General features: G+C 40.2%; 3 protein-coding genes across 4 annotated transcripts in view; 2 read left to right on the forward strand and 1 right to left on the reverse strand.

Annotated features, from left to right (window-relative positions):
- Positions 1–13,489, reverse strand: part of lamb1b (laminin, beta 1b) — a 31,938-nt gene extending 18,449 nt beyond the window's left edge. Inside the window, exons 1-10 of one of the 2 annotated variants that reach the window (XM_080887804.1) lie at positions 13,355–13,489; positions 12,828–13,003; positions 8,325–8,457; positions 6,494–6,567; positions 5,417–5,605; positions 5,264–5,327; positions 2,738–2,940; positions 1,667–1,787; positions 547–735; positions 70–246 (exon numbers count right to left, since the gene is read on the reverse strand). In XM_080887804.1, the coding sequence (XP_080743930.1) occupies positions 70–246; positions 547–735; positions 1,667–1,787; positions 2,738–2,940; positions 5,264–5,327; positions 5,417–5,605; positions 6,494–6,567; positions 8,325–8,457; positions 12,828–13,003; positions 13,355–13,388 (1,360 nt within the window). In that variant the 5' untranslated portion in view covers positions 13,389–13,489. Of the gene's footprint in view, positions 1–69; positions 247–546; positions 736–1,666; positions 1,788–2,183; positions 2,240–2,737; positions 2,941–5,263; positions 5,328–5,416; positions 5,606–6,493; positions 6,568–8,324; positions 8,458–12,827; positions 13,004–13,354 lie in introns of those variants that run through there. The other variant, XM_080887805.1, reaches the window with a different exon arrangement.
- A 964-nt stretch (positions 13,490–14,453) lies between these two features.
- Positions 14,454–21,623, forward strand: ssbp1 (single-stranded DNA binding protein 1). Its single transcript, XM_080886795.1, has 7 exons — positions 14,454–14,555; positions 16,394–16,469; positions 16,666–16,723; positions 16,944–17,084; positions 18,791–18,878; positions 19,659–19,747; positions 20,054–21,623. The coding sequence occupies exons 2-7, from the start codon at positions 16,446–16,448 to the stop codon at positions 20,095–20,097; spliced, it is 444 nt and encodes a 147-aa protein (XP_080742921.1). The 5' UTR covers positions 14,454–14,555; positions 16,394–16,445; the 3' UTR covers positions 20,098–21,623.
- A 1,657-nt stretch (positions 21,624–23,280) lies between these two features.
- Positions 23,281–26,318, forward strand: part of creb3l2 (cAMP responsive element binding protein 3-like 2) — a 35,963-nt gene continuing 32,925 nt past the window's right edge. The window contains exon 1 of the mRNA XM_080887807.1: positions 23,281–23,903. Within this exon, the coding sequence (XP_080743933.1) occupies positions 23,805–23,903 (99 nt within the window). The 5' untranslated portion in view covers positions 23,281–23,804. The remainder of the gene's footprint in view (positions 23,904–26,318) is intronic.

Here is a 26,318-nt window from a genome sequence, read left to right on the forward strand (position 1 = left end):
TGTTTCCATCTCCTTGTGTTAACCTTTGCTTTAATATGATTTCATAAGAAAGCGTATAATCTGACTTACGCAGGCAGCCATGTGGCCCTTGTCCCAGCCCGTAGTGTCCTTGTCTGCAGTGGTCGCAGCGCTCTCCTTCCACATTGGCTTTGCACCGACACTGACCTGAGATCAGCCCGGCAATCACATCTGTCCTCGGGTCACACAGGCCACCCTCCAGAGAACCGGAAGGCTCGCAGTTACAGGCTAGAGAGAAGAAAAAGACATTAAAGAGATTAAAAAAGGAATGGACACCAGTTAGTGCACCAGGAAAACATTCAGCGCCTTAATACACAGTATAAGGCTCAATATGCCAAAGATATCAAAAATATATCATATGTAGCAGGATGTAGTTTGTAGCATCACTTCTGATATCACTAAGGACAATTTAGTAGATTTTTTGCAGCTTATTCCAAACTTACAAATTCTTTACTCTGATTTTATAACAGATGTTTTCATGTTTTCTCTCATGATAGACTGAACTGCGGTTGCGTAGCAGTGACCTACGTTCACAGACGTTTGGGTCCCTCAGGTTTCTGCTGGGGTGCTGGTAGAAGAACGGCGCGCACTGCTCGCACTGTCGGCCCAGCGTGTTGTGCTGACAGTCGTCACACACGCCTCCGCTCACGTTGCCGGACGCCACGTACACGGCCAGGTCAAAGTGGCACGACGTGGAGTGCTGGTTACACTCACACTCTGAGAAAGAAGGAAAGTGAAACGTAGACTTTGAGTTTTCTTTGAAAACAGAAGAGCACATTTCCTGTTCACATTTTCAGTGTTTTCATAACTTTACTACCAATTAAAAAGTTTACATCCATCCATCCATTCGCTTCCGCTTATCCTTTTCAGGGTCGCGGGGGGCGCTGGAGCCTATCCCAGCTGTCATAGGGCGAGAGGCGGGGTACACCCTGGACAGGTCGCCAGTCTGTCGCAGGGCCAACACACAGGGACAGACAACCATTCACTCGCACATTCAAACTTAGTGGCAATTTGGATTATCCAATTAACCTATCCCCACAAGTTGCATGTCTTTGGACGGTGGGAGGAAGCCGGAGTACCCGGAGTGAACCCACGCAAACACGGGGAGAACATGCAAACTCCACACAGAAAGACCCCAGCCTGATGATGGAATTGAACTCAGGACCTTCTTGCTGTGCAGCATTTGGGGCGATCGTGGCTCAAGAGTTGGGAGTTCGTCTTGCAATCGGAAGGTTGCCGGTTCGAGCCCGGCTCCGACAGTCTCGGTCGTTGTGTCCTTGGGCAAGACACTTCACCCGTTGCCTACTGGTGGTGGTCAGAGGGCCCGGTGGTGCCAGTGTCCGGCACCCTCGCCTCTGTCAGTGCACCCCAGGGTGGCTGTGGCTACAATGTAGCTTGCCATCACCAGTGTGTGTGTGAATGGGTAAAAAGTTTACATTCAATTAAAATACGCAAACCATTTTTTACCCCTGGAAGTTTCACTGCTTCCTTTATGATTAAAACATTATCCTACACATATCAATTAAGCGTTCTTTGACTGTCAGTCTCCCTGTTTGCTGTCAGTACTGTCATCATGTTTGTGGAGATCTTACTCTGAGTTTAAAGAGCTGAGAGCTGTAGACAGACTTTTCCATGTTTGTGTTCTTACTCTTGCAGGCGTGGGTGTTTCGTCCCTCAGCAGGCCTCCAAGGCAAATCGTGATAAAAGTCTTGGCAGCGCTCGCAGTTCAAACCCTCAGTGTTGTGATTGCACATGCACCGGCCATGGACCTACACACACACACACACACACACACGCACGCACACATATACAGTAATAGCTTATTACTGATTTAACCACCACAAATGTCTGATAGCCAAATATATTTGTTAATATCAGTTTATTAAAATATACGAAGCTGAATCAGGTTTCTTCAGCACTGAAGTGCTTTTTTAACATTTCAGGCTTGACAAAATTATTATAGCCTGGTTCTACTGGAGGTTTCTTCCTCCTAAAAGGGAGTTTTTCTTTCCCACTGTTGTCAAAGCACTTGCTTGTAGGGGCTCATCTAATTGCTCGGGTTTACTCTGTTTTCCTAGCCGTATTTTATGGTCTTTAGCACACAATATAAAGTGCCTTGAGGCAACTGTTGTTGTGCTTAAAAGAAATGAATTGAATTCACACACCTTCCTCGCATCATCTCATCCCCAGTGGTAAGATTTCTAAGAAAAGTCAGAATTCTGAAATTAAAAGTCAGAATGCAAAGATTAAAGTCAAAATTCTGACAAAAAAGAATTCTAAAAAAAAGTCAGAATTCTGAGATTAAAGTTAGAATTTTGAGAAGAAAGTCAGAATTCTGAGATTAAAGTCAGAATTCTGAGAAAAAAGTCAGAATTCTGACAAAAAAAGAATTCTGACTTTCCCCCCAGAATTCTGATTCCAACGTTTCTGACTTTAATCTCAGAATTCTGACATTTTTCTCAGAATTCTGGAAAGCAAGAAAAAAAGATGTGCCCACTTTTTTATTTTCCCGTGGCCCTAATCCTCTTCCGTAACTCACTGATAAACACCATGAGATCCAATTTATTAGACTTATTGCATGCTTGTTTCATCATTAAATTAATTCTTTTAGGTTATTACTTTGTGTCATGGTCTGCCTGAGCAGAATAAGTTTAAATTAGATTTAAAAATGGCAAAAATGGTGTTTCTCGCCTTTTCTTTATATGCCTGTGTGACGTACCATGCCCTCTGCACTTGTCGGCGCTCCATCAATTGGGGCACACTCGGAGGCGTGCCCATAGCAGAAGCAATTTCCCCGGACGACCATGTCATAGAGGGCGTAGTAGTACTTATCCTTCACCTCGTCGCTGGAGTCGAGCAGGTTGTCACCCAGAGTGTGGAGCTTCATGAACTTCGCCCTGAGGTTCGTGATCTTCAGCATGTCTGTGTACACACAGGAATGCATTATTAAAATGGTTACACACACACACACACACACACACACACACACACACACACACACACACACACACACACACACACACACACACACACACACACACACTGTTTTACAGGGAGATTAGTATCTCGCCCGCAGACATCTGTGAAAGTGTTTCATTAAATCCAAAGCATCTATGTTTCAGTCAGGATCACTTTCATCACATTGAGAATATTACTATTATTAATATTGTTATTATTATTATTATCATTATTGCATCTGCATTGAACAGTATTGTGTGGGATAAAAATTAACACAGAAACAATAAGAAAAAGAGCAACTATATTTTAAGTGGGTTGCAAAAGGCTTGCAGAGGCAGCAGAAGCTGCAGACTGGCTAAAGCTAGCCAGTTGGTGCACCCAACGTAAGGTTACTAATGTACCAGAGTCCAGTTCTGTTTGTTACTAATGCACAAACAGAACTGGCCCTTGAGCGCCAGAGTTTTAAACTTTGTGGGAATATTTGTTTATTATTTAAAGTCTTTGTGTTTTCAGGTTGTAGTATCAGTATCAGTAGGTGATTTCCTGTTTTATTTTGACATTCCTCAGTTTACTTCCCTGTTGTTTTTCAATATGTGTTCTAAAAGTCTGGATTTCTATTTTTGTTTTCTTGGATTTTTGAACGGTTGTTTTTTTCCACCATTAAAGATGTGCTTTCTGTTTAACCCGTCTCCCTGTAGAGTCTTGCTTGTGAGTCCAAATTCCTGCAAACTATGACACATTGGCCCCACGTATAGCGCTCCAGCCTCCCACCAAGAGAGTCTGAACTAGGACTGACCCTTCTTTTGGAGTTTGACTCTTCTCCTGCATGAATTTGCTCCAAGAGCTCCAGTTTCCCCCGCTGTGTTAGGTTAATGCTGCCTGTCTTGCCTGCAACATACTCAGAAGAGATTCTTCATCACAACCCTTAAAGTCTCAAACTGTGAGTCTCATTCCTGTCCATAAAGGCTCAGTGATGTCCTGCTGTGTTAAGTGCACAAGGGCATTTTGAGCCCTTGATACACACGCAAGTCTCCTTGACAACACAGCACAGTTTATATCACTGTGACATTAAACACAAGGTTTCAGGGGACAAATTGCATGTGCTTTATTTATTTAATTGAAGTTATGCTCAATTCTGAAAGTTGGACAGAAATATTTCCACTTTTTCCCTTCCCTCCATAAGACCGGAGGCGGAAAGATTTACAGATAAAATGCTCAAGTTTCACAGCCATGAAGAAAGTGAAAATGCAAACTACATGGTCCCAGACCGCAGCAGTTGTTTGACTCGAAACAATTTTAATCTCCACATTTCTACTTTTCTTTTACTCAAAATTAACAGTAATATTTTTTTAAATTTCACTTTCGAACTAAATTAAAAAGAAAATGCTGATTCCATCAGCTTAAAGTACTAATAGAGGACCTGCTGAAACTGTACCAGAGTCCATGAACGAGTCAGTATTTTGGTTTTATTTCTTCTCACTGATTTCAGAGTTTCTGAGCGTGAGGATACCGCCGCAGTTCCTTACACACCCACAGCGGTTACCATGTACTTAACATGAGCCAACTGCATGTGTGTGCGATCAAGGAACAGAGGCAGTGTGTGAGGTTACAAAGTCCAAGTTGCTTCCACCTGAGAAATTCTTTCCAGTGTTGGTCCTGTCTGATCTCTGACGCCTGCAGATCTGCTACAGGTAGCTCAACAACTGCTGACTAAAAGAAATCATTCTGGTATCCTTCTGTGGTACGTTCAGAGTCTCACTCAGGTTAAATCTTTCATCAGTTTCATATTGGTTTTATATAAGTTTCCTGTAATCTGGTACTAATTTGATATAAAAGAGTGGCTGCATTCAATTAAGTAATTTCGGATTAACCAGTTTTATTAGTCAGAGATGCTGTGACACAATCATCTAGCCATCACTTGTCAAACTCGCTCAAATCCTTACACTTTCCCATATTTCCTGCTTCTAAAACATCGACTTTGAGGGCAAAATGTTCACTTGCCCCTAATTTATCCCACCAGCTAACAGGTGCTGTGATGAAGAGATGATCACTTTACCTCTCAATAGTCATGATGTCAGTGTAAGCATATTTACAGCCTGGTTTCTGCCAGGATTTTTTACCTTCTTAATGGTAAAATTACCTGCATTGATTAGATTTTTTCCCCTCAAACTTGGCATGAATCATCTATTTACTCATATGAATCCATTTCAGATTTTAAAAGAGAAAGCTTTATCTTAAAGGGTCACAAAAGTAAATGTTTGAGTTTCTAAAACCAGAAGCAGCTCACTCTGTATCCTTGTGCTGTAGGGGTCGTCAATGTCAAACGCGGGGTCCAGCACTCGAAAAATCACCTAAGAGACACGAGGGGGGAAAGGTAAGAACTAAAAATATGGAAAAGTTTGTTTTCAGAGGGAGGGAAAAAATGCAAACACAAACTAGCCTCTCCCTCAGTGGATGGTTCGATATCAGAGTAGCGGGAGTCGCAGATGATGTCGTCCACTCTGACCATGGGCCCGGTGAAAATGCCAGGGAAGGTCGAATTGCAGTCGTAGGCAAAGTAACGATAAACCTGCCACGATTTTCCGTTGTCCATGGAGCGCTCGATCATCATGGCAGCCGGCCGAAACGTCTGCAGGCAGATAAAGACCAACAGGCATCTTATTACTGTAACTGATACGACTGTTTCTTTTATGGCCACTGCATCACTCACATATGAAAAATAAATAAAATGATATTCTGCCTGAAGACTGGGCGGAAATCTACTGACGTCTACATTAAGCCGTAATAAGGGAACATTTTTTCTAGTGTTTGGGGTTTTTTTTTATTACATAAAAAGGTTGAAATAAAAACAATTTAACACGTAAGAGTGATTCTTCAGAGGACAGAGAGGATGTGTTAATCTCCATGTTTTTTTAAGCATCTTTACTTAATCTGGTATTTATAGTGACATGTTTGTGTGCCTTATGTTTAATATAAAAACGTCACTCTAAAACTTTTTTTATATGATGCATGTGACGGTGAAAAACAGATACCCACCTTATTTCAAATTATTTGGAATATTTTTTCGTAAGATTTTGACACCATAGTGGCATTTAACCAATATTTTAATAAAATATAGCCTACATGCACATTTTCTGTAATAGTTCTCTGTTTAAATAAATTATAATTTATACATAATAAGCTAAAATAAACTAAATTAGCTGATCTTTCCTGTCTTGGATGGGCCGGATGTGCATTGTGTCTCTGAGAGTGTTTGGACTCTGACGTAGAGCTGCTGAGTTGATGAGAGGCAGCTCCAGCTGGCCACCATCAAAGCCGAGCAGCCACGAGAGGCGAGCTGCATTCTTTTACTTGCCCTCTCCCTCCTCTTCCTCCTCCTCCTCCTCTTCCCACCGTTCTCAGGAGACTGATTTTCAGTGTTTCCCCACCACAGCTGTTCAACACTGTGTTTTTCTGCCTGCCCTGGGTATGGCAGCAGTTGTATGATGTGTGTGTGTGTGTGAGGGAAACCAGGCACCTTGAAGGTCATGATAAGGTGTGTGAAATGAAACTCCGCCTCCAGGTCAAGCTGGATGATCACGTTCTCCACACCTGCAGCAGACAGGAAACAGGAAATACACATTTCAAGTTTTTCGCAGACTGATTTCTTCACACGCATTAACATGCGTTCGACTCTTTTACGCAGTTAAAGTTAACACAGTCAGCTCGCTTTCTTACGCTGCAGTTACTCAGCCAACAGTAACATCATAAATTTACTTGCATGCAAAACTTTATGTGTAAAAACATTCAAAGCAGAGTTTGAATTTAAAAACAGCAGCTCGGAGGACTTGGAAGATTCCTGTGGGGGAATTAGGAAATCCCAAGTGGCTCCTGCAGCTTCCTGCTGTTTGAGAACCATCTGCACTGCTGGCCGCCGCTCTGCCGTGACTCACACCTCTGACAGATTCCCACCGCTCTGCAGGAACAACTGCATGGGAACCAGCTGCACTGGGATCACCATGAAGGATCCAGCTAAAGATTTTACGATGCGGATTCATGGACTTAATTTCACAGAGAATTGCATATAAATGTTCTCCAGCTTGTTTGGAATAAAGCAAACTAAACACAAGTTGGTATATTTAAACAACCTGACTGCAGCGTATCAGGTGCACTGATGTTTGTGTATGTTGGAGAAGACGTTTGTTGCTGTGGTTGAGACACAGGTTAGGATTCATGACTTCCAGAAGTGATGTAAGTTGCTGACTGAGGAATGAGTCAAACAAGTGATGTTGAACTTGGCTCGCCAGTTTTCACACAAGCATCTCTTGAGAAAAGTCACAGAAAACTTTCATGGTAAAACTAGAGCTGTCATGAGAGCAAAATGAATTCATAAAACCAAAAGAAAGTCAAACAAAAATGTCAAATTTAAGAAAATTTAAGAAAATAAAATAGAAAACTTTAATGACTTATTATACGATATGTTTGTTCTCATGTTATTGTATGCGATGTGTATATTTTAGATTATATCAGAGTTAAATTCATCAAAATTTGACCTGTGCTTACTTTCTTCCTTCTATGGGAACTTATTTTATCCACACAAACTTTAAACAAAGCTTTAGGTGCAGGAAGACGTTTTGTGTGCACTGAATACATTTCCCATGTAACCCCAAAAACTTGAGTTGTTCAAATCCACCAAACTTTATTTCAAACTGCAATAATTGACCAGTTTGACCAATTACCAATAAAATTAACCAAACATACCAAATAAGTACAATTTGTTTAAATGATGCACAACGTTTGCACAACTGGGTGATATTAATAAGGTTTCATAGAAAAGTCTCATATTAATGAATCTGGGTTTGTCTACATCGAAATGGTACAAAATAAAAAGATTGGCTGGTAATTTTGTCAGTGGAAGAAAATCATGAGTGGAATCGTAAAAATTACAACCACAATCCTCACATTTGGGAAGGATTTGGTAGTTTTAAGCTTCACTGTGAAGCTCCTCCCTGTACCAGTGGATAACAATGAAACAGGTGATTACAGGTGAGAAAACCTCTCAGTTAGAAACTGTCTCTCCGTGGAGCTCTTAAAGCTCTCCTGTCTCACGTCACGCTTCTCATTTTTTCCACTTTAAAGTCAAGTGTTGACACACATCTGTTTCTTACCCGCACACCTGTTCTCCTCAGCGCACCTGTAAGCCCCACCCATAAGGACTGCTGCTATGAGAGGCTCTGTGATCGGTCTGCTCATTACTGAGCTCAGTACTCATGAGATCGGCCTCTGTGAGGGCTCACACGCTATTCTCCCTCCAAAGTAAACAGGAAACACCCCTCATCTTGTTTCTCTAGTGCGTTTGTGTCTCTCACCGTTCTCCGACTGCCACCAGGTCTTGAGGCGGTTTGGGGCGAAGGTGGTGACCACGTTCTCGATGGTGTGGCTGATGTCGTTGCTCTCCTCGTCGTACATCTCCCTGGAGTCGCACACAAAACATTTTGTCTCCTGATGGACAGGAAGTGCGAAAGCGTCAGTTCGCCATACTCTTGATGTGCCAGAAATAGCAGCTGATTCATTAACATTAAAGGACATCGGACAGTTTTCTTAGGGACTGTTTCTTGCATAGAACGTGGTTCAAATGGGGTGAAACGTTTAGGCAAATTTTAATTGTAGATAACAAGCTTAAAATACACAAGATCTTGTAATTTTACAAAAAACTGTTTTTTCTGTTTTTATATTTTATGCGACAGTAAATATGTTTTTTAATGCAATCCAGCTGCTATGATGTGAGTGTTTTAATGTGAGTGCTAGTTTTACAGTGTACCTAAATGGGAGTGTTGTATATTCCCACAGAGGGGAGCAGACTTTACAAAAAGCATCCACAGTTTTAGAATGAACTATTCAACAATGCCCTATGGAGGTAAGATTGAAGTGTCCACATACTTTTAGCCATGCAGTGGTTTAACTGATGAGCTGGAAGAGATGAAGTCAGTAATGATGTACAGTGTATATGATACTGCTGCTGCGCTTCTCTGTGCCGTGTCTGTTTAATAATCCCCTCCACTGCCTCTGGGATCTGCACGCCAGATGGTTTGGCATGTACGCAAGCTAAACTACAGTTCACACACACACACACACACTCTTAAATGTCACAATATTTCCGCGTGTGAATAAACAAAATGAGTTTCTCAATTTCACCAAGCTCTGAGCCAACTATGTCTGCGCTGAAATGGGAGTAGATTCCGAACAAGAGGCTCCACTTAGTAGGAAAAAAGGAAAAGAAAGCCAGCTGCTTGAGTCAGACTTCTTTCCCTCCACTTCATCTGCAGCTCATATTTTAGGATTGTGCTCATCCTCAGAAGTCTCAGATGGCCTCACAGCGAGCCTGTGCTTTCATAAAAAACACCATTCACACACAGGACTCGCTAAAGGCTGTTTGATAAAGACAGAGTATCCCCTTCGTCGCCCCCGGCCCGCATCCACACAGGGAAGGCTTTGTGAGGCGCACAACGCTTTTATTGTGGAGGGGAATGTCTGAACTCCCACTCGACATTATATACATGCGCATCCTCACACACACACACACACACACACACACACACACACACACACACACACACACACACACACACACACACACACACAATCATAATCAGAGAAACAGAGTAAAATAAAGTTGCTGTGTGCTGAACACCATCACATGTTTGAGAACAGTTGGAGAAATCTCCACGTCTATTTGCTCTTCGCTTATCTCTAAAACTGTACACGTGATCTGCTTCAAACTTGGCAAGTGTGTTGCTTGGGTAACAATTTGATGTGATGCTAAGTTTGAGGTCATTTGGATCACCCGTTCTCTTATTTAATGCTGAAATATTACCTACAGTAACTGTTGCTTGCGCCACTCTGTGCTTAGGGTGAGGGGCAAACATGCTTGTTTGGGAGGACATTTACACAATCCCAAGTTACCCCTCAAGTTAACCATCAAAACTAAGCAGACCCTAAGCTAAGCTTAATTCTAAATTTAACCCTAAAACCAAGGCTTAAAATAAACTTCTAACCAGTTTTGATAGTCAAAAACTGCTTCTGACAAAAGCAGCTAGAAGATTTTTGTTTAATTTTAATTTGGCCATGTTGTTTTGGAAGAGTAGTTTATAAAGACGCTGTATCCCACAATTGCACAGTCAGGTTTTGAACATCACACACACATATTCAGTGAATATAACCTCATAACTGCCCCTTTTCCAAAACAGTCACTTAATGATAGCCTGCAATGATTCATCTGTAAATTGTAGCTAGAGTAAGATGGGTTATATTCACTGAAGGGCCTCTTCATCACTACATTTACTAAGGTTTCATTCATTCAGTAGCTGCGCTGTCTCAAAACCACTGATATCAACAATGTATGTTGACAGAATTCAAAAGCGATAAGTCATAGAAATCTTCAATTTACACCTGACCCACTTTCTACCATTTGCAGGGACTTTGTCTGCAGCTATGAGGGACTTCTCAAAAACGTAATCATCTAATCAAATTTATCAAAGTCGTGAAGATATGAAAGTGCTTTTGAGGGGAGCAGGAGAACTGCATTAGCTTGTTAAAGTGAGTTAAGCTGACACACAAATGTGTTTGGAAGTGGCGTGCTGTGATTTAAAAGTTGTGTTTCATGTTGGACAATGATGCAGAAATGATCGCCAGCCAGGGAGGCAATAAGGAAAGAAAAATATTTAAGTAAAGTGTTTAACAACTTTATTTAGGGTGAAATCATTTAAAATGTAAAACTCCCTGTGTTAGTATGGTCAGTTTTTCAAATACAATTCTACAAAGTTAAAGTGAACCTTTAATATTTTTCCGGTTATATATATATATATATCTATATCTATATATATATAGATATAGATATATATATGTACTGTTACATTGGTGAATTAAGCATGGCCAGAGTTTCAAATAGTGAGATCTGTGTGTAACCAAGACAAAACCTCAATCTTCAGACGCTCTGTTTCTGGCAGTTTTTTCTGCTTTTGGCTCTGTATGATGCCATTCTGTGTGCCTGTGCCTAATATGGTCTTCTAGGCACACAGATCTAGCTGTGAGCCTAGAAGACCGACCCACTAGCTGTTAAAACCTTATGTTTATGAGAAGCTAAAACAGCTTTAATGATAATGGATTGCATTTATATAGCGCTTTTCGAGACCCTCAAAGCGCTTTACAATTCCACTATTCATTCACTCTCACATTCACACACTGGTGGAGGCAAGCTTTCCAGCTATTTCAGTCAGAGGAGCTACACTGAGGCCAAGGTATAAGTAAAACACAAATAATAAATAGACTATCAATAATGCAAAGCTTCCCTAGCAGCATCTAGAAAAATGTGAAGCTAGAAATATTCAAAATTTCAGAAATAAAGCTCTGAAAATTGATGTCAGCTACAGAAATCCAATAATCCAGCAGGCCTTTGAGCCATCTGTTACAGAAATACTGTAGTGGCAGGAAACACCAAGATGAAATAATTTGGTTGGCTAAACGTCTCTTTCCACAACTCTGTTTACAGAGACGGTTCACGAAGTCCACTGAGACTTAGAATTGCTTCACATGGTTGAACTGTGGGCCTGAGTTCATGAGTGTTGTGCTGTAAGGAAACTGCTCATGTTGTGAATGCCACTCTTATATATCAGTGATGTTTGCTTTTTCTACTGACATCCTTTAAATGTTGCATTTAAATGACGTATGACATATATGAACTGTCACATATAATTACAGTCAATATATTTTCTTTCTGATTATATTCAGAATCATCCCAATGGGAAAAATCTGCTCTGCAGGCAACCACAGCTTTGAGTTTACGCTTTGTTTTTACAAACCGTGGTTTCAAATCAAAGAGAAAGAAAAACTACTCGAGTCTAACCACTGGATGAGAGAACACTCGAGGACAAGTATTCACAAGTGGTGAGATGAAGCGTAGTATGTTTTTAAACCTTACTATGTATATTTTTGCGTGCATATGAATCTGTAATTATGATCCAATAAACAGATGTACAGTAGTTAAAATGCAGTAATCCACCTGTCCACTAAAGGAGCAAAAGTGTGCCAAGAAAATATCCCCCACAGCTTTCCAGCACAAACACCACCCGCCTGAGCTGCTGATATAAGGCAGGATGGATCCATGCGCTCATGTTGTTGCCATCAACAAGCCTGCCATCCAAACAATGCAGCAGAAATTGAGACTCATCAGAGCTCATCATCTTCTGTTGTCCAGTTTTGGTCAGCCTGTGTGAACTGTAGCCTCAGTTTCCTGTTGTTAGATTTTCTGCTGCTGTAGCTGTCACAGCTCTTACTCGTTAGCTTAGCTTTACTGCTGCATAAGCCCTGACGCTAACCCTATATTCTTCTGAATAAAAGTATTTAATATCATAATTAATGACATTAAAACACACTGGAGTTATCATCTAAAGTTTAAGGCAAGTATCTTTGACCAAAATCGGAATAAATTGACTTTATGTAAAGATTAGAGATAACCCTATTTCCTTACTGATATCAGAAAATATTTATCATTGCCCCAATATTTTGTTCTGTGGGTTGTTTTTTCTTTTCTTTTCTTATTTTTGTAACTGTAGATAATGGAGAAAAACAGAATAAAACAAAAAAGCAAAGGAATATTAGTCCTGAATATAGGAAAAAGAAAATGAGCCATTAGAAAAAACAAAGGCTCATTTAATTATAAAAACAGAGTGGTCAAGTGAGGCTTAAAAAAGTCTATATAAAAGGCTATCTTCTTTTGGCACTTTGTAAAGCAGATATTAAACACAAAACACGTGCAGGAAGCCTTCAATTGAGCCTTCTCTGCTACCTGTGCTCTAAAAAAGATCCTTTCTTACCTCCAGGTGTCCCACGATGCAAAAGCTCTCGGCCTCATTCAGTCCGCAGGTGGAGGAGGCGGTGAGTTTGTGCGCCCTGCCGATCAGCAGGTCACCTGTGGCTGGGTAGCAGCTGCCCTCGGTGCAAATATCTGGGAACTGCGGAACCTGCTGTGCCCTGACAGGAGCCCACAGGGCTGCAGGGAGGAGAGACTGGTGTCAGTGAGATGTCAGCACAAAGCACTGGCCTCGTTCTTCTTTTGGTTTTAATGATAAAAGCCAGAAACAGAGCAGGCTTGCGGTCAGTTTATTTCAATTAGAATCACATGAATTTACTCTTCAGATGAGAATTAAGTGCGCAGCTGTGGGAAAGTGCTCTACTGAAAGTTTTATTTAGCTCTTAAACTCTCCTCCAGCATTTGTTTTGGAACAGGAAAACGGTGGATAATCGTTTACAGATGCCTCTCATTACATGTGATGGGAGCGAACATGTCCCAGCAGATTAATTTTAGCCAAATAAAGTTGTTCAAATTAAAACTTCAACTCACCCAAAGTGGTTAAAAGGTGGATTATGAGCAACATGGCCCGGACCCGTGCACTGACAGCTTATCGTGATGGTCCTACCGCAGAGAGTGTGTGCTGATGTGCGTGTGTGAAGTGTGAAGTCAGAGGCGAGGGTGTTGTCTTGTAGAAAGTTCGCATCCCACCAAACAACAACTCCACCCCGCTGTCAGCAGCGCGCCACCGAGAGATCTGGAAAACGAGCGCACCCTCTGCTGGAAGGCCTAAAGAATTCGTTTTCTACACGTTAATATTCGCAGTTTCCTGCTCATAGTTTATTACTTCATTATAAAAGCTCGATTTAATTCTGTTTAATTGTCCTCTTTATGTGCCAGAACTATTGTTTGAATCTTTAAAGCTTATTTCTAAATTTCCTTGTACTTTATCAACTCGATCCCTGACCATTTCAAAACTAATTTTTAAATAAATTCAGTGTCAGTGGGAATATTCAATGTTTGGGGTAAAAATAAAGCATCATGTGAGCATCACAAGACCAAAAACAACTACTTAAGTTTAAAAACATACCAGAATGGTATATTTGCAGACTGGCCTTTATCAGGATCATCTCCTATTTATGTTGAATTATTATTAATGCAAATATGGAAATCAGCTGGGATAATTCTGGTTTATATACTGCTACACTGCAGGGGAGCTAGATTCACCGTGTTTTGTTTTTGACTCACTCTACCCCCAGCTTACAGGTTTCGAGAACCAAGAGGAATAAAAAGCAGTATGTATATCTACTTAAAGACTAAAATATCACAAAATAGATCATTGTATTTAGAACTATGGCATAAACACATAGTTTAACTCTAAGTTAATATTTTTTCAGAGGTGGAAACAAGCTTCCATAACCCAGAGCTCAATAAGATGAATATTTGTCACTATATGTTTGTAAAAGGTAATTTGTGTTTGAATTGTTAGTAATTCTTTTCTGGATAACATTTTTTATAGGGAGCGACCAACATGAATAGGGACAAAGGATGAAGATGAAGAGGAAAAGAGGAAGATTCAGAAAGGAGAGCGAGTGAGATGGAGGCAGTGGTAACCCCTACAGGGAGCAGCCGAAAAATAAAGGCCCTTAAAGCGGAATAGCGCTTTAACGACACGTGGAACGTCGGACTCTTGTTGGAGACGGACCGGAAGTAGCGTGAGGTTACAGAAGATTCTTGTGAAGTGTTGCACCTGGTAAGTTTATAAGCGGCTCTTTAGTGGCCACTGAGGAGCTCATTTTTGTACAGTTTTGTGACACGGGTTCGTCTCCAGGTGCTCCCCGCTGTAAATCCGCGCTTGGGGAGAAAATCGTTGATTACTGGGGGTTTGTTTCGAGTCTGCATCCTATGGCGGGAGAGCTCTCAAGCCTCGATGCTCCTCTGAGAACCCGGAGCTCTGACTCTGGTGGTCGGTGCTACATAAACTGGGCTAATTTCTCTGCTAGCTTAACTCTGAACTCTCTTTATTGCATATAAAATATGAACTTACTAGTAAAACTCTTTCTAAATCACCGAAACAAACTAGCATTATTGACAAACTAGCATTGAAGAGATGTGGGTTGTTATAAAAATTACTTGTGTATTTGTTTCTTCAAAATAAAGTAATAGCAGTTTGCTTCTGAGTAGATCTTTTTTATTTATTTATTTATTTTTTGACATTTTTGACTTCGAGCCTTGTAAAAGCAACCCTATAGCTATCTTGAAATGCACCAGGTCACGTTGAGCAGTTACTACAAAGCAAAGGTGTAAAACATAAGGCATGGTGTCTAAAATCGGCCCGGAAAACACAATCCGGCTAAACATTTTAGACTATTAACTGTATGTAAGTTTAGCTGTTTTTCTACTTTTAAAGACTTATGTCATGGCCAGTGGTACTACATTAAAGTAATTAAGTGAAAGCTACAAACTGTATTTGTGTAATATACCGAGTACACAGTGTTAATAAAAAAAATAAATAAACAGACAATATGAGGTAACAAAAACATTTATGTTCTACAATTACAGGACAGTCTGGAACTACCAGGACTTTTTTAGTTGTTGCTAACCTTACAGATTTTTCACAGTTTCACTGGTCTGGCTCACTTCAGAGGTATTATAGTTTTTTGTTTTCTAATTATTTCTCATTTTTATTTCCTTTTGGCTTTTTGTTTTTAATTCTGTTTATTTTGCTGGTTACTAGAGCTGATTTTCTCACTTCATTTTAGCTTTTAATGTTTAAAAATGTTTAGTTTTTTAGTATCAGTATTAGTTTTAGTCTTTTTAGTTATGACTCACAGTCTTGTAGACTTCCAGAGTCTCAATAAACACGTCCATTGAGCCAGAGAAAATTGGAGAAACACAGTAGTTTTTCTCATATTCACATATTGCCGTGACTTCGGTGTATAATATGTTTTAAATGTGCAGCTGCAATGAGTAAGCTTGGAGTTGTGATTTAAACACACTTCTTAATTGGAAACTCTTCTTCAGCTCCATATGAAGTTCCAAAATACACTTTACAGTTAAAGAGAATGCATGAAAATAAAACTAAACAGATAGCATGTAGTCAGCCACATTTAAACATCCTGTTTGTTGTTGCTGATTAAAATAGTTTCTCTCACTCGTGAACGAGTCAGTCAGCATTCCTGCCTTCACCAGCTGAGGACTGAAAGCGGAAGTTAGATGTACAAATGGATGAAATGAGCTTCGTCTGAAGGTTTGTGGGCTCAGAGTAGAGCTGTTGCTCCTCCACATCAAGATGAACCAGCTGAGGTGTTTCGGACAAGTCCAGGTGGTCCAGTTGGCTGCTTTGGGAACGCCTCAGTGTCGCACTAGAAGAAATGAAGAGGAATGTCTGAGCTTCTGCTTAGATCGCTGCCCTCACGACCCAGACATGAATAAGCAGCAGAAGATGGATGGATGGATGGAAGGAAATGCTACTTTGGGAGATATTTTAGTGCAATGATAACATATTTATGTTAACTATAATCTTTTTTTTTCTTTCAAGCTTAAGGAAGATATTTGCAGCCCGCACATTATTTCTATTGTGTTTTTCAGATCTGCACTGTATCAGTCTCAGCTGCTGTGTTTGTCTTCAGTCAGAAGAAAGATGCTTAGAAGTGCATCAGCACAGGTGAGGAGGAAATGGTCGGCGCTGGACTATATAAACCGTACCAGATAAAATCAGTATTAGATTTATGATTTGTAGGTATTGTAATTAATAACAGATGGAATGGGGAAAAAAGTAGAAATTGTAAATATATATTTTAAAAAAAAATCTTGTTGCCAACATTTTGAAGTATTTTAACTATTTGGCTGTTCCTTCTCAGATCATCCGGCAGGCGGTGAGGTACAGGAGTACAGACGCCAGCCTCATCCTGGAGAGATGTAAGTGAATTTCTTCTCCAGCTTCTCTTCTCTCTGCTTTGAGGGGTTTCGAATCTTTTTACAGATGTTCAGATGGGTTGAGATCAGAACATCAGGTCGCTGCAGTGTTTTCTCATCATGGAGGACCGGGACTGCGTCTAGTTATTACACATTAATTCAAAGGGGATTTTCATAAACGCTGGGCTAACTGTAATAAATATGCTGTCTGTATCTGTTTCAGCGATAAACCGGGTGCAGCTGTTAGGTCGGGTCGGCCAAGACCCGGTGATGAGACAGGTGGAGGGCCGAAACCCGGTTACCATCTTCTCATTAGCGACCAATGAGATGTGGCGCTCTGGAGAGGGAGAAATGAGCTCACCAGGTAGGAGTGTATAATGTAGTCTTTAGACCCAACAAAAGATCTACTAAAAACTTACAATACACCTCCAACTGATGTTCATACTATTATTCTCATGTGTAAAGAATTAAGGCCAGAATTGGCCCAAGAAAGACTCCAATCAGACCCACTGCACATCTTAAGGAAATGTGAACCAGGGCGGTTACTACAGCAGCATTTATTTATCATGTAGAAAAACTAGAACATACTGTTGACACTGACCTATTTATCTTATATTGATATATCTCATGGATTAAATAGTTAAATTTGAGAGAGAAGGGCATTTTCACTTAAGATCAAAGTGGGCTGTGTGTGTCCCACATTGTAATATGACTTTGACATCTTTGATGTTGATGTGTTGGATTAGTGCTGTTTGTATGTTAGGATCTTTAGGGTAATCTTGGGATAGTGTAGTGATTTAGGTTAGTACATATGCATTTGGTGCATATTGCTTGTTGTTTGAGTCTGTACTTATAAGCTGTGGTTAGCTTAAGGGGAGTCCCGTTTTACAAACATAACAATTTTATATATTATCGTATTTTAATTGTGAATAAACTGAAACGTCCTCCTCTGAAATGTGACATTTCTCAGCTTGATCTTTCAGCTCAGATTTACTAAAGTAACCAACACCCCTCTTTTTATTCTGATTTGGTTCAGTCTGGTTTTACACATTGAAAGCACCAACATTCAACAGGGTTTGTGATGATTTGGTCAGCTTTGTTTCATTTTGCTGTTGCTCAGTCATATTTACGTACTGCACTGCATGATTTTGATCCGTATCTGCAGATCAACGTGAACTGATATTATCTGCTGTTTTTGCTGCTAGATGTTTTTCATATCATGCATTTTCTGCAGGGTGAGGGCTGTTTGCACTTCAAGGTCTCATTTTTCTTTGCCTGCGTCCCTGAATTAAACACGAGCATTTCAGTGTCGGTGTTTCTGTGTTAGTCACTGAGTAGCAGACGCATTCTCTGCATTCTAGCTTAAATTTTGAAGCTAGAGTGAAATAAAAGGTCAAGTGTTCTTTGAAAAGGTTTAAATGCTAAAATAAATATATGTTAAAAATGCACTGATAAAGCTGAGTGAGCTGATGAGAGGGTGCAAATAAAGGAGATATAATAAACTATCTGGATGATGTTTCGGTAACAAGAAGGAAGAAATTATTTAGGAAACTAATAGACTTTAACAAAATAAACGATTAACTGGAGCTTCTATTGAAGGTGGGATATTCATGTTGTTGTGACATCACTGTTTTATCAGTCAAAGTTGGATGCAACTGCTTGCATTTGCCACTAGAGGGCGTCGGCGAACGTTAACAGATTGTTATTCATTACTACTGCTGGATTTCAAGGTTTTGAGTCTAGACAGCTGCTCTTCATGTGCCTCTGCACTGGGCTCAGTCATCATCAGACACTCCAGCCTTTATGGTTCATTCATGATCGTCATTAGAAATCATAAATACAACTGATGAGACACGTTTCATAGCTCACTGTGATAGAAAAGCTGTGCAGGCAGCCTTTAAAGTGTTTAAATATTAGAATGAATAACACTCCAAATAAGAGGATTGACTGTTTTTCTCATGTTCTCTTGGGCTTAGCTCGGTTTTTAAAGGTATTTCAAGCGCTCTTGTTTCTTTGGAGAGTCTGAATACCAATTAATCTGATTCGCCTGCTGCTGTTTTCTAATTCCAGGTGACATCAGCCAGAAGACGACGTGGCATCGTGTGTCTATATTCAAACCTGGTCTGAGAGACGTGGCGTACCAGTACGTCAAAAAAGGGTAGGACCTGCATGTTTCCTGTACAGGCAGAAGACTTAGCTGTGAATACATGTGTAGATTTACTGCTCTGCTGCAGATGGGAAAGGGGGAATAAAGCTGCATGACTATTTTTACCAGCTCTCTAAATGTTCCCAAACCCAAGCCAATCACAGAGTAATCAGAGTAATCCTATCTGTATTTATCCACTGTCAGACATGAGTTGGCTTTCTTCTGATTGGCTGCCCCTCATAAACAGAAGGTTTGACCGGTATGTGAGTGGGAATTATGTGAGATGGCCATATGAAGAATACCCACTCCCAGTGACTTGTCTGGCATTGTAGATTTAGAGCTTGCAGTAGTTACTGTAAGAATCAGCATCCACCTTTGTGACAGAGTTAGAGATGGAGGCGAGGCTTAGATGGTTTGGACATGTGCAGAGGAGGGAGAGGGGCTATATCAAGTCAAAGATGCTGACGTTGGAGCTGCCAGGCAGGAACAGGTTGTTCTCACAGCCTGCGTGACAAGTAAACACAACCTGATGTAAAATCACTTGTAGTGCTTCTTTACCTTATAAAGACATGCAGCATTTTATTAGTATTGCAGAGTAAAAACACTCCTCGGTGGGGGGGGGGGGGTCTTTGGTATTTTGAGTAAGAAGTAGTTACTCAGTGACTCCTACGACTTCTGTTTTCAGATATAAAAATATGCTTTTATGGTCTTTTAAAGCTCCAGAATCTCTTCATCACATTAGGAGTTTCAGAATAAAAGAACATTGTGCGAATGAACCATTGTCATTTTCAGGTCGAGGATTCTAGTAGAGGGGAAGCTGGACTACGGCGAATACGTGGACAAGAACCAAGTCAGACGTCAGGCCACCACCATCATCGCAGGTCAGGTCAAACACCCACACAAACACACTCGGGCCTGATTTAGACTTTGCCGGATACTCTTTGCGTCGGCACTGCCGGCATTTATTACTTGTTTTTTACTGTGTGGTGGTGTCTCTGTGTTTCATATGCAGTAGCAGCCAATAGAAAGACATAAAATGCTGGGACTTTTGCACAGGATTCAGGGTTTTTTTGTTTGTTTGTTAAAGCGTAGATTTCCAGCTGAAGCCTAAATCCAGTGACTCACATCTACTCTGTCAACATGTCACCCCGATGTTCTCCTCTCTGATTCTTTTTGATTCTCTGCAGACAACATCATTTTCCTGAGCGATAACGTGCGAGACAGAACCTGAAGGACCTTCCTCTCCGTCTTCGTCTCCACCAAACACCAAGGCGACTTCTTTTTGTATTTTCTTCTTTATACCAAAATAAGACTCAAGGATGTGAAGTAAAGGAACTGTTTTCACAAGAAGCCGGGAGGACGGACAGGATAAGCTATGATCATCTTTGGCTGCGGCACCACCTGCTGGTGCACATGAAGTCTTTGAGGCTTCAGGAGGAGCAGAAAGAGCTCAGCTGTAGTAAATGTACACCTACTGATTATGACTTAGACGTTACAGATAACTTTAATGTTGTTTAATCCATCCAAGTGTTCTAAACGCTTCTCCTGAATCATAACTCTGAGTTTGGGGACTCTTTGAAAAGTTGTAGCTCTGTTAAGAGCAGCTCTCACTCTGCTCTCACTTACTGTGACTTGTAATGTTATAGATTTTGTTTCCTTGTGCCAGTAAAGACATACTGTCTTTATAAGCTGAAGTTGTTTCATGGTGAGTAAGACAAATTTACCCTGTGAGCCAGTTTCACAGGGACGCCCACAAACCTGTTTCGAAATTTAAATTAAATTCTGCCTGCAAGTTATTTTCCCTCATCGCATCTCCGTCACGCTTTATGCTTGAAATCGTTGAGTTTTCTAGGAAAGATGCAGCAATAATCTTCATTTCAAGTAGCTGCTGCCGAGGTTAACTCACAGGTTAGGTCGTCTTGTATGGCCTAACGTGATCTCCTGCTTCTTAAATGCAGTAAAGCTTTCAGAAAGTCACTGGATTATGTGTAAAATGCATCACCACAAAACAGGTTTGTTTCTCCATGCGCGTGAAATGTTGATGTGTTGCAGATGGTCTTAAAATCAGATTTATGGCAGGTAATCGAATCTCTGTGCCTGTCTCTGAAACTAAACGGCTTCAAAGGGAGGTCTTTTTTTCTCGGAGTTTAATTAAACTGCTTCCTGTCTCTTCCTCAAGCAGAAAGCTGCTGTGTTGGAAGCAAAGTCATCTCAAGTGTTGCAATCTGCGTGCAGTTTGCACATTTTTGTCTTGCTACATGATCAGCCTCAGGAGTGGACGCTTCTGCAAAATAAGATACATCTCTGATGTGGTAGCAGTTTTGTCCCATTTGACCCCATGTTACCTTTTTTTTTCTTCCTTTAAAGAAAAAATTAAAGTATTTTCAGCATTTTTCTTCCAGCTCTGCTCCAGTGAAAAGCAGTTTCACTGGAGGTCAAGGTTCACATGTCTCGCAAATTTCGACTCCTTAAGACTGGTTTTAATTTCTGCTGTTTTCATTATTAACTGCATGAGTCATCTATAGCTATAACCACATTACTATGTGGGGAATTTGACAAATATTATCAGTTACATTTACTCTTGTTTTCTGCTCTGTCACTCTTTTGTCAGTTGCACTTATCTGTTTATCTTCATTTCCTTCCTGCACGGTGACTGAACTGTTCAGAAAGGACATACTAGACGTTTGTTTGTTTGTTTTAATACATATATGTTCCTAAAGATACAATAAACAACATTTGTTTAAAATATTTATTAAATGCACTTAAAATTTACTTTATATTGGGTAAATATACAAAACAAAATGAGAGAAAACGTTTGAAATAAGCTGAAAATGTAATTTTTATAGTTAAGGTATATATTTTTTTCAAATATTGTTTTAAAATGAACTCTTTAAACCCGTGTTTTTGTTTTAACCAGAATAATGTGATTGGCTGTTTCAGTAGCAGCCGGGGTGGGATTAAAACGAGAAGGTATTCTTGGCCTAAAGTAATTGGTCGCACGAGTTTTTGAAGTTCCTGATTGGCTGCGCAGGTTGTCATTGAAAGGCTCTGAGGAGCTTTAAATACAGAAGAGATGTGATTGGTCAGGCGGACGAATGTGGGCGGGCGGTTGAGTTACGGGAGAACCCTGTGGATTCAAGTCCAATCAACCACAGTGATACCGGAAGTAGCTTCGGGTTATTTAAAAAAATAAAAGGTTTTTTGAAAGACAGGATTGACTTTAGTTTGTAACTTTGCTTAGTTTCATTTTCCTTCATAACTCACGGACTAGAAATATACAATTGATATTTTTTCTTTTAATAAGAAAAACACTATAATATTCATTTTCATGCAAGAAGTTAGAAAAAAATATGCGTCATACTTAACCATTAGATCTCAAGCAGCACCAATCTTCAAAACAATCACACTACTCTAATTATTTCTAATATTGTAATTAAAACATTTTTTATTTTATTTTTGTTACATTTTTAAGAGATAGCCTAGGGATAAATTAATTTAAGTTTAAATTTACAATCATCTAAACATTGTGTAATATTTGCATGCTGGAATGACCACACTACATAAAAAACATTCAGAGTTAATAGTTTGTACAATGTTTAAAAAAATATACTGGATTAGAGGAGACACCCTTCACAATTGTAACAGCAACAATTGTGCAGCAGTAGTTTCAGATACATAAATATAATCTTTGAAAATGTTCCAATGAAATGTATGTGTGCAAAGAATTTCTTGATGCATGCTCAATTATCCAGGTAAGTAAATCCCCAAAACGTTCTCAGGAGAGAACGTTTCTCCCACTGAAAACACCGCGGCCTGATGAACAGAAACAACTTTTGGGAAACAGAATTTAACTAAAGTTTTTCCAAAACCCCGAAAGCCATTTGACGTTGTTAGTTTTATATTTAAATGTAAGAAAATTGCTAAGATAATCATGCAATCTTTAAATCTAAGCTGAAGACTTAACCTTTTTTGTTGTTGTGGTGGCGGCTGGATAAGTTGATTATACAATGTAAAGGCTTTGATGCTATAATAATAGGTTTGTTTGTTGTTGTTTTTAAAGAAACTCTAAATAAGCTTTAGATAATAATTATACAAATGTCTAAACTTGACTATTATTATTATTATTAATTTATTATTATTATTGTTACAACATGGTACTAGTAGTAGTATTTTTTTTTTACATCACAACTAACAAAAGCAAATATTTTTGTATGCAATTAATATCTTTGCATGTATTATCATTATTATCATTATTATTAAAACAATATTGTTGCTGTCGTTGTTGTTAAATTACTGACATTTTGTCTTTGCCAACAACCAGAAAAAAAGCTCTGCAATCACTATTAGGGTTTTTATTTTGAAATTAGACCGGAAGCTCCGCTTAGTTAACCTGACTATTTTCAAACTAGTGGCAAAAGTTAATGACGGAGCTTTTACATGTTCTGTTTTTAATATGTTGTGATGTTTGATGCTCTTTATCAGTCGTACTAAAGGCTGAGATTAAGACTTGAGTTTGCTTTGTGTTTTGTTTTTTGTTTTTTTTCCTCCGTCTCGCTGTCTGTGACTCCTCCCACACATTCCTGTGTCTGAGAGGAGGAGGTAAGAAAAGGAAGGGGAGCCTGGTGGAAACACTCTGTGGACCCTGATCCAGAGAGGAGAGATGATAAACAACAACAACAACAACAACAGCTCTCAGCTTGAATGCGTCTGCTTCAGCCCTCTCCCACATTTATCTCTCTGTATCTGAACCGACTGGACGTGTTTCGACTGTGTTTTTATTTCTTTGCCTTCACTCCAAAAAGTTGTGGAGAACTTTCCGGTGGAGTTTGAGGTTTCCAGCCTGACTGTCTGCACTGCAACAGAGCCCCGCTGTGTTTCTGCTGCTGGAGGAGGAGGGGAAAAACAACAAGGCCACAGAGAGTCTGTGTGGAGGAAATCATGGAGATCCTGGACAGCAGTGAGCCGTTTCTTCACTGGGACAGGAACCTCAGCGAGCTGTCCGAGGCCGGAGAAATCGATTGTGTGCTCAGCACCACAGTAAGTGATCGATTAGCTGGGGTGTAAATGATCGATCAGTGGTCTGGTGATAGGCTCTGCAGCTGCTCAGCGGGGGATGATCACCCTTATCTCACTTAGATGAGGTATTAGTAGAGAGGAGGGGGGAGGATGTGTGTGTGTGTGTGTGTGTGTGTGTGTGTGTGTGTGTGTGTGTGTGTGTGTGTGTGTGTGTGTGTGTGTGTGTTACCCTGCTCTCCATTCAGATGTTGAGCCTTGGGGTCCAGGATGCTCCTCTGACTCATTTTTACATTTTTCAAACAAATCAGTCTGCAAGGTTTTACTCAGATGACTCACTAAGACACACATTTAAAGCACTCTACACAAGTATATTTACACTGCTGTGTACTTCTACTCTTTCATACTTCAGAGATAAATAATTTAGACCTTATTACAGGTATCTGGCGGTTTTATTTATAAGCTGCTTTCCTGAAAATCATTATTTTTCCAATCAAATCAAAGCAATTGCTTTTAAAAATATAGATATATTTCCAGGTCCTCATTTATGTAGTATTTCTTTCTTTAGTATAGATGCACACGCAGATATTTTTAGTACTTTTCTCATTCAGACAACCACACTCGTACACCAGTGGCTTTGGAGCTACCAGTGCTATTCTCAAGAATCCTTCAGCATCTGGAGACTCCGAGCATCGAGCCACCATCCCTGCAACAAGTAGATTTAAATGAGTAATAACTTTAGTTTTAGTGCTTTACTAATGCTGGATTCTTTGGAGCTGGCTCTCTACCTAACAGTATCCTTTAAATATTTATAAAGTGTGTTAAAGTGAGCTGCTGCTTCATGTCCCGTAGATGATAAAACCTGGAGTCGGACCATGAACTCGTTATAGCTGCTGTTATTATATTGGTCAGGTATCTTATTTATAAAAGACATCCATGCAAAGTGGGGATATTTAAAGAATTTATTCACGCGCAGTCAACATTATATCGGCTTCAGTTCTACCACGTTATTTGCTTAAACACAAGCTTCTGCTTTTATGTGCCCACAGAAGGTGTTAGTCACAAACAATGGCGTTGCAGTGCAGAGAAAAGAGCAGCAGACTAAAGTAGAAAAAAGAGAGAAACATGAGTGCTGCGTCTGGCCTCAGTAAGATGAGGCCTGCAGTTATGTAACTTGAAGGGTGTCTCCCAGCTGTGTGACTTCTCGGGGAACACTGTGGGCCAAGAGGCGAGCGAGTGAGATGGAGAAAGCGAGACTGAGAGGTGTTTGTGTGTCAAATCTGCATATTTGTGTGTGTGGAGAAGGAAGGGGGAGCGTCGGCATTTGCAGGGAGAAATCCAGCTCACTTACAGGACGGGAATCAGACACCACAGGCGCCTAATGAGCCTGACTTTTGTTTCCATCCTTTCTAAGGACATTGCATTGACTTAATATTAACTTCTCTGAGCCCTTTCCCCCCCAGCTTTAAGCCACGTTACAAATCTGTAATTTAATCATTTGCATCATGCTGCCTTGCCCGCCCCCTCCCCCCCAAAAGTGAAAGAAGTGGTGTTCCTGCTCTATGTTGTGGCTGTGTGATGAGATTTGAGTGAGTAAAGCAGGCTCACACAAACACAGACAGCCTCCCGCAGACAGGTAAAGACTTGTGTTAAAGCTTCAGAGAGCATTCATGCTGTGAATGAAGGGCCTTTAAACACGACCCGAGGCTACAGTTCCTCTCATGTACCTGCAGACCCGAGAGCTGTAGCTGTGATCTTTGAAAAATGAAAATACAGGAAAATGCAGTAAATTATGCAGCCGTTTGCATTTCTGTGAGCCTTCCGATCAAAAACATTTACCAAAAGAAGCAGTTGGTCAGGGGGAGGCCAAAAATGGAGCAAAAGTTGAGTGAAAGTCAGCGTTGGTAACAACCCACCACTGGATGTGTAAAAACAGCCATTGTTTTGCTGAATCATTCACCACCACGACTTCACGATGCGCTTGCAGCTTTTTCCCGCCGTTAGCGGCTTTGAGTATGAGCTAAATCTTTAGAGAAAGATGCATATCATTACCAACTTAATGGAAATATTGGTTCCATTCCATTTGCATGTAAGCATTTCTGATGTATTTCTATTTTGCATACGTTATATCTACTGATTTATATACTGCAGATCACTGGAAAATGCAGGCAATTTGTTCCAGAGGCAAGACCTGCCACTTGACAGCCATCTTGGCAACATGTCTGGGCAGTTATTTCTGCAGCCGCATGGAAATTTATTCAAACTTCATGTACATAATCAGTTAGATCTGATTATAAAGTGCTTTAAAAGTTTGTTAATAAGGTTCATACTTCTTCTACACAGCTCATTTCAGAGTGCCTTCGACAGGTGGTGTAAAATAAGTATTTTGCTAACATGACATCACCTAGCTAGCTGTTAAAGAAATCTTTTTCTTTTTTC

This window comes from Rhamphochromis sp. 'chilingali' (assembly GCF_963969265.1).
Source record: "Rhamphochromis sp. 'chilingali' genome assembly, chromosome: 7".
Taxonomy (NCBI): domain Eukaryota; kingdom Metazoa; phylum Chordata; class Actinopteri; order Cichliformes; family Cichlidae; genus Rhamphochromis; species Rhamphochromis sp. 'chilingali'.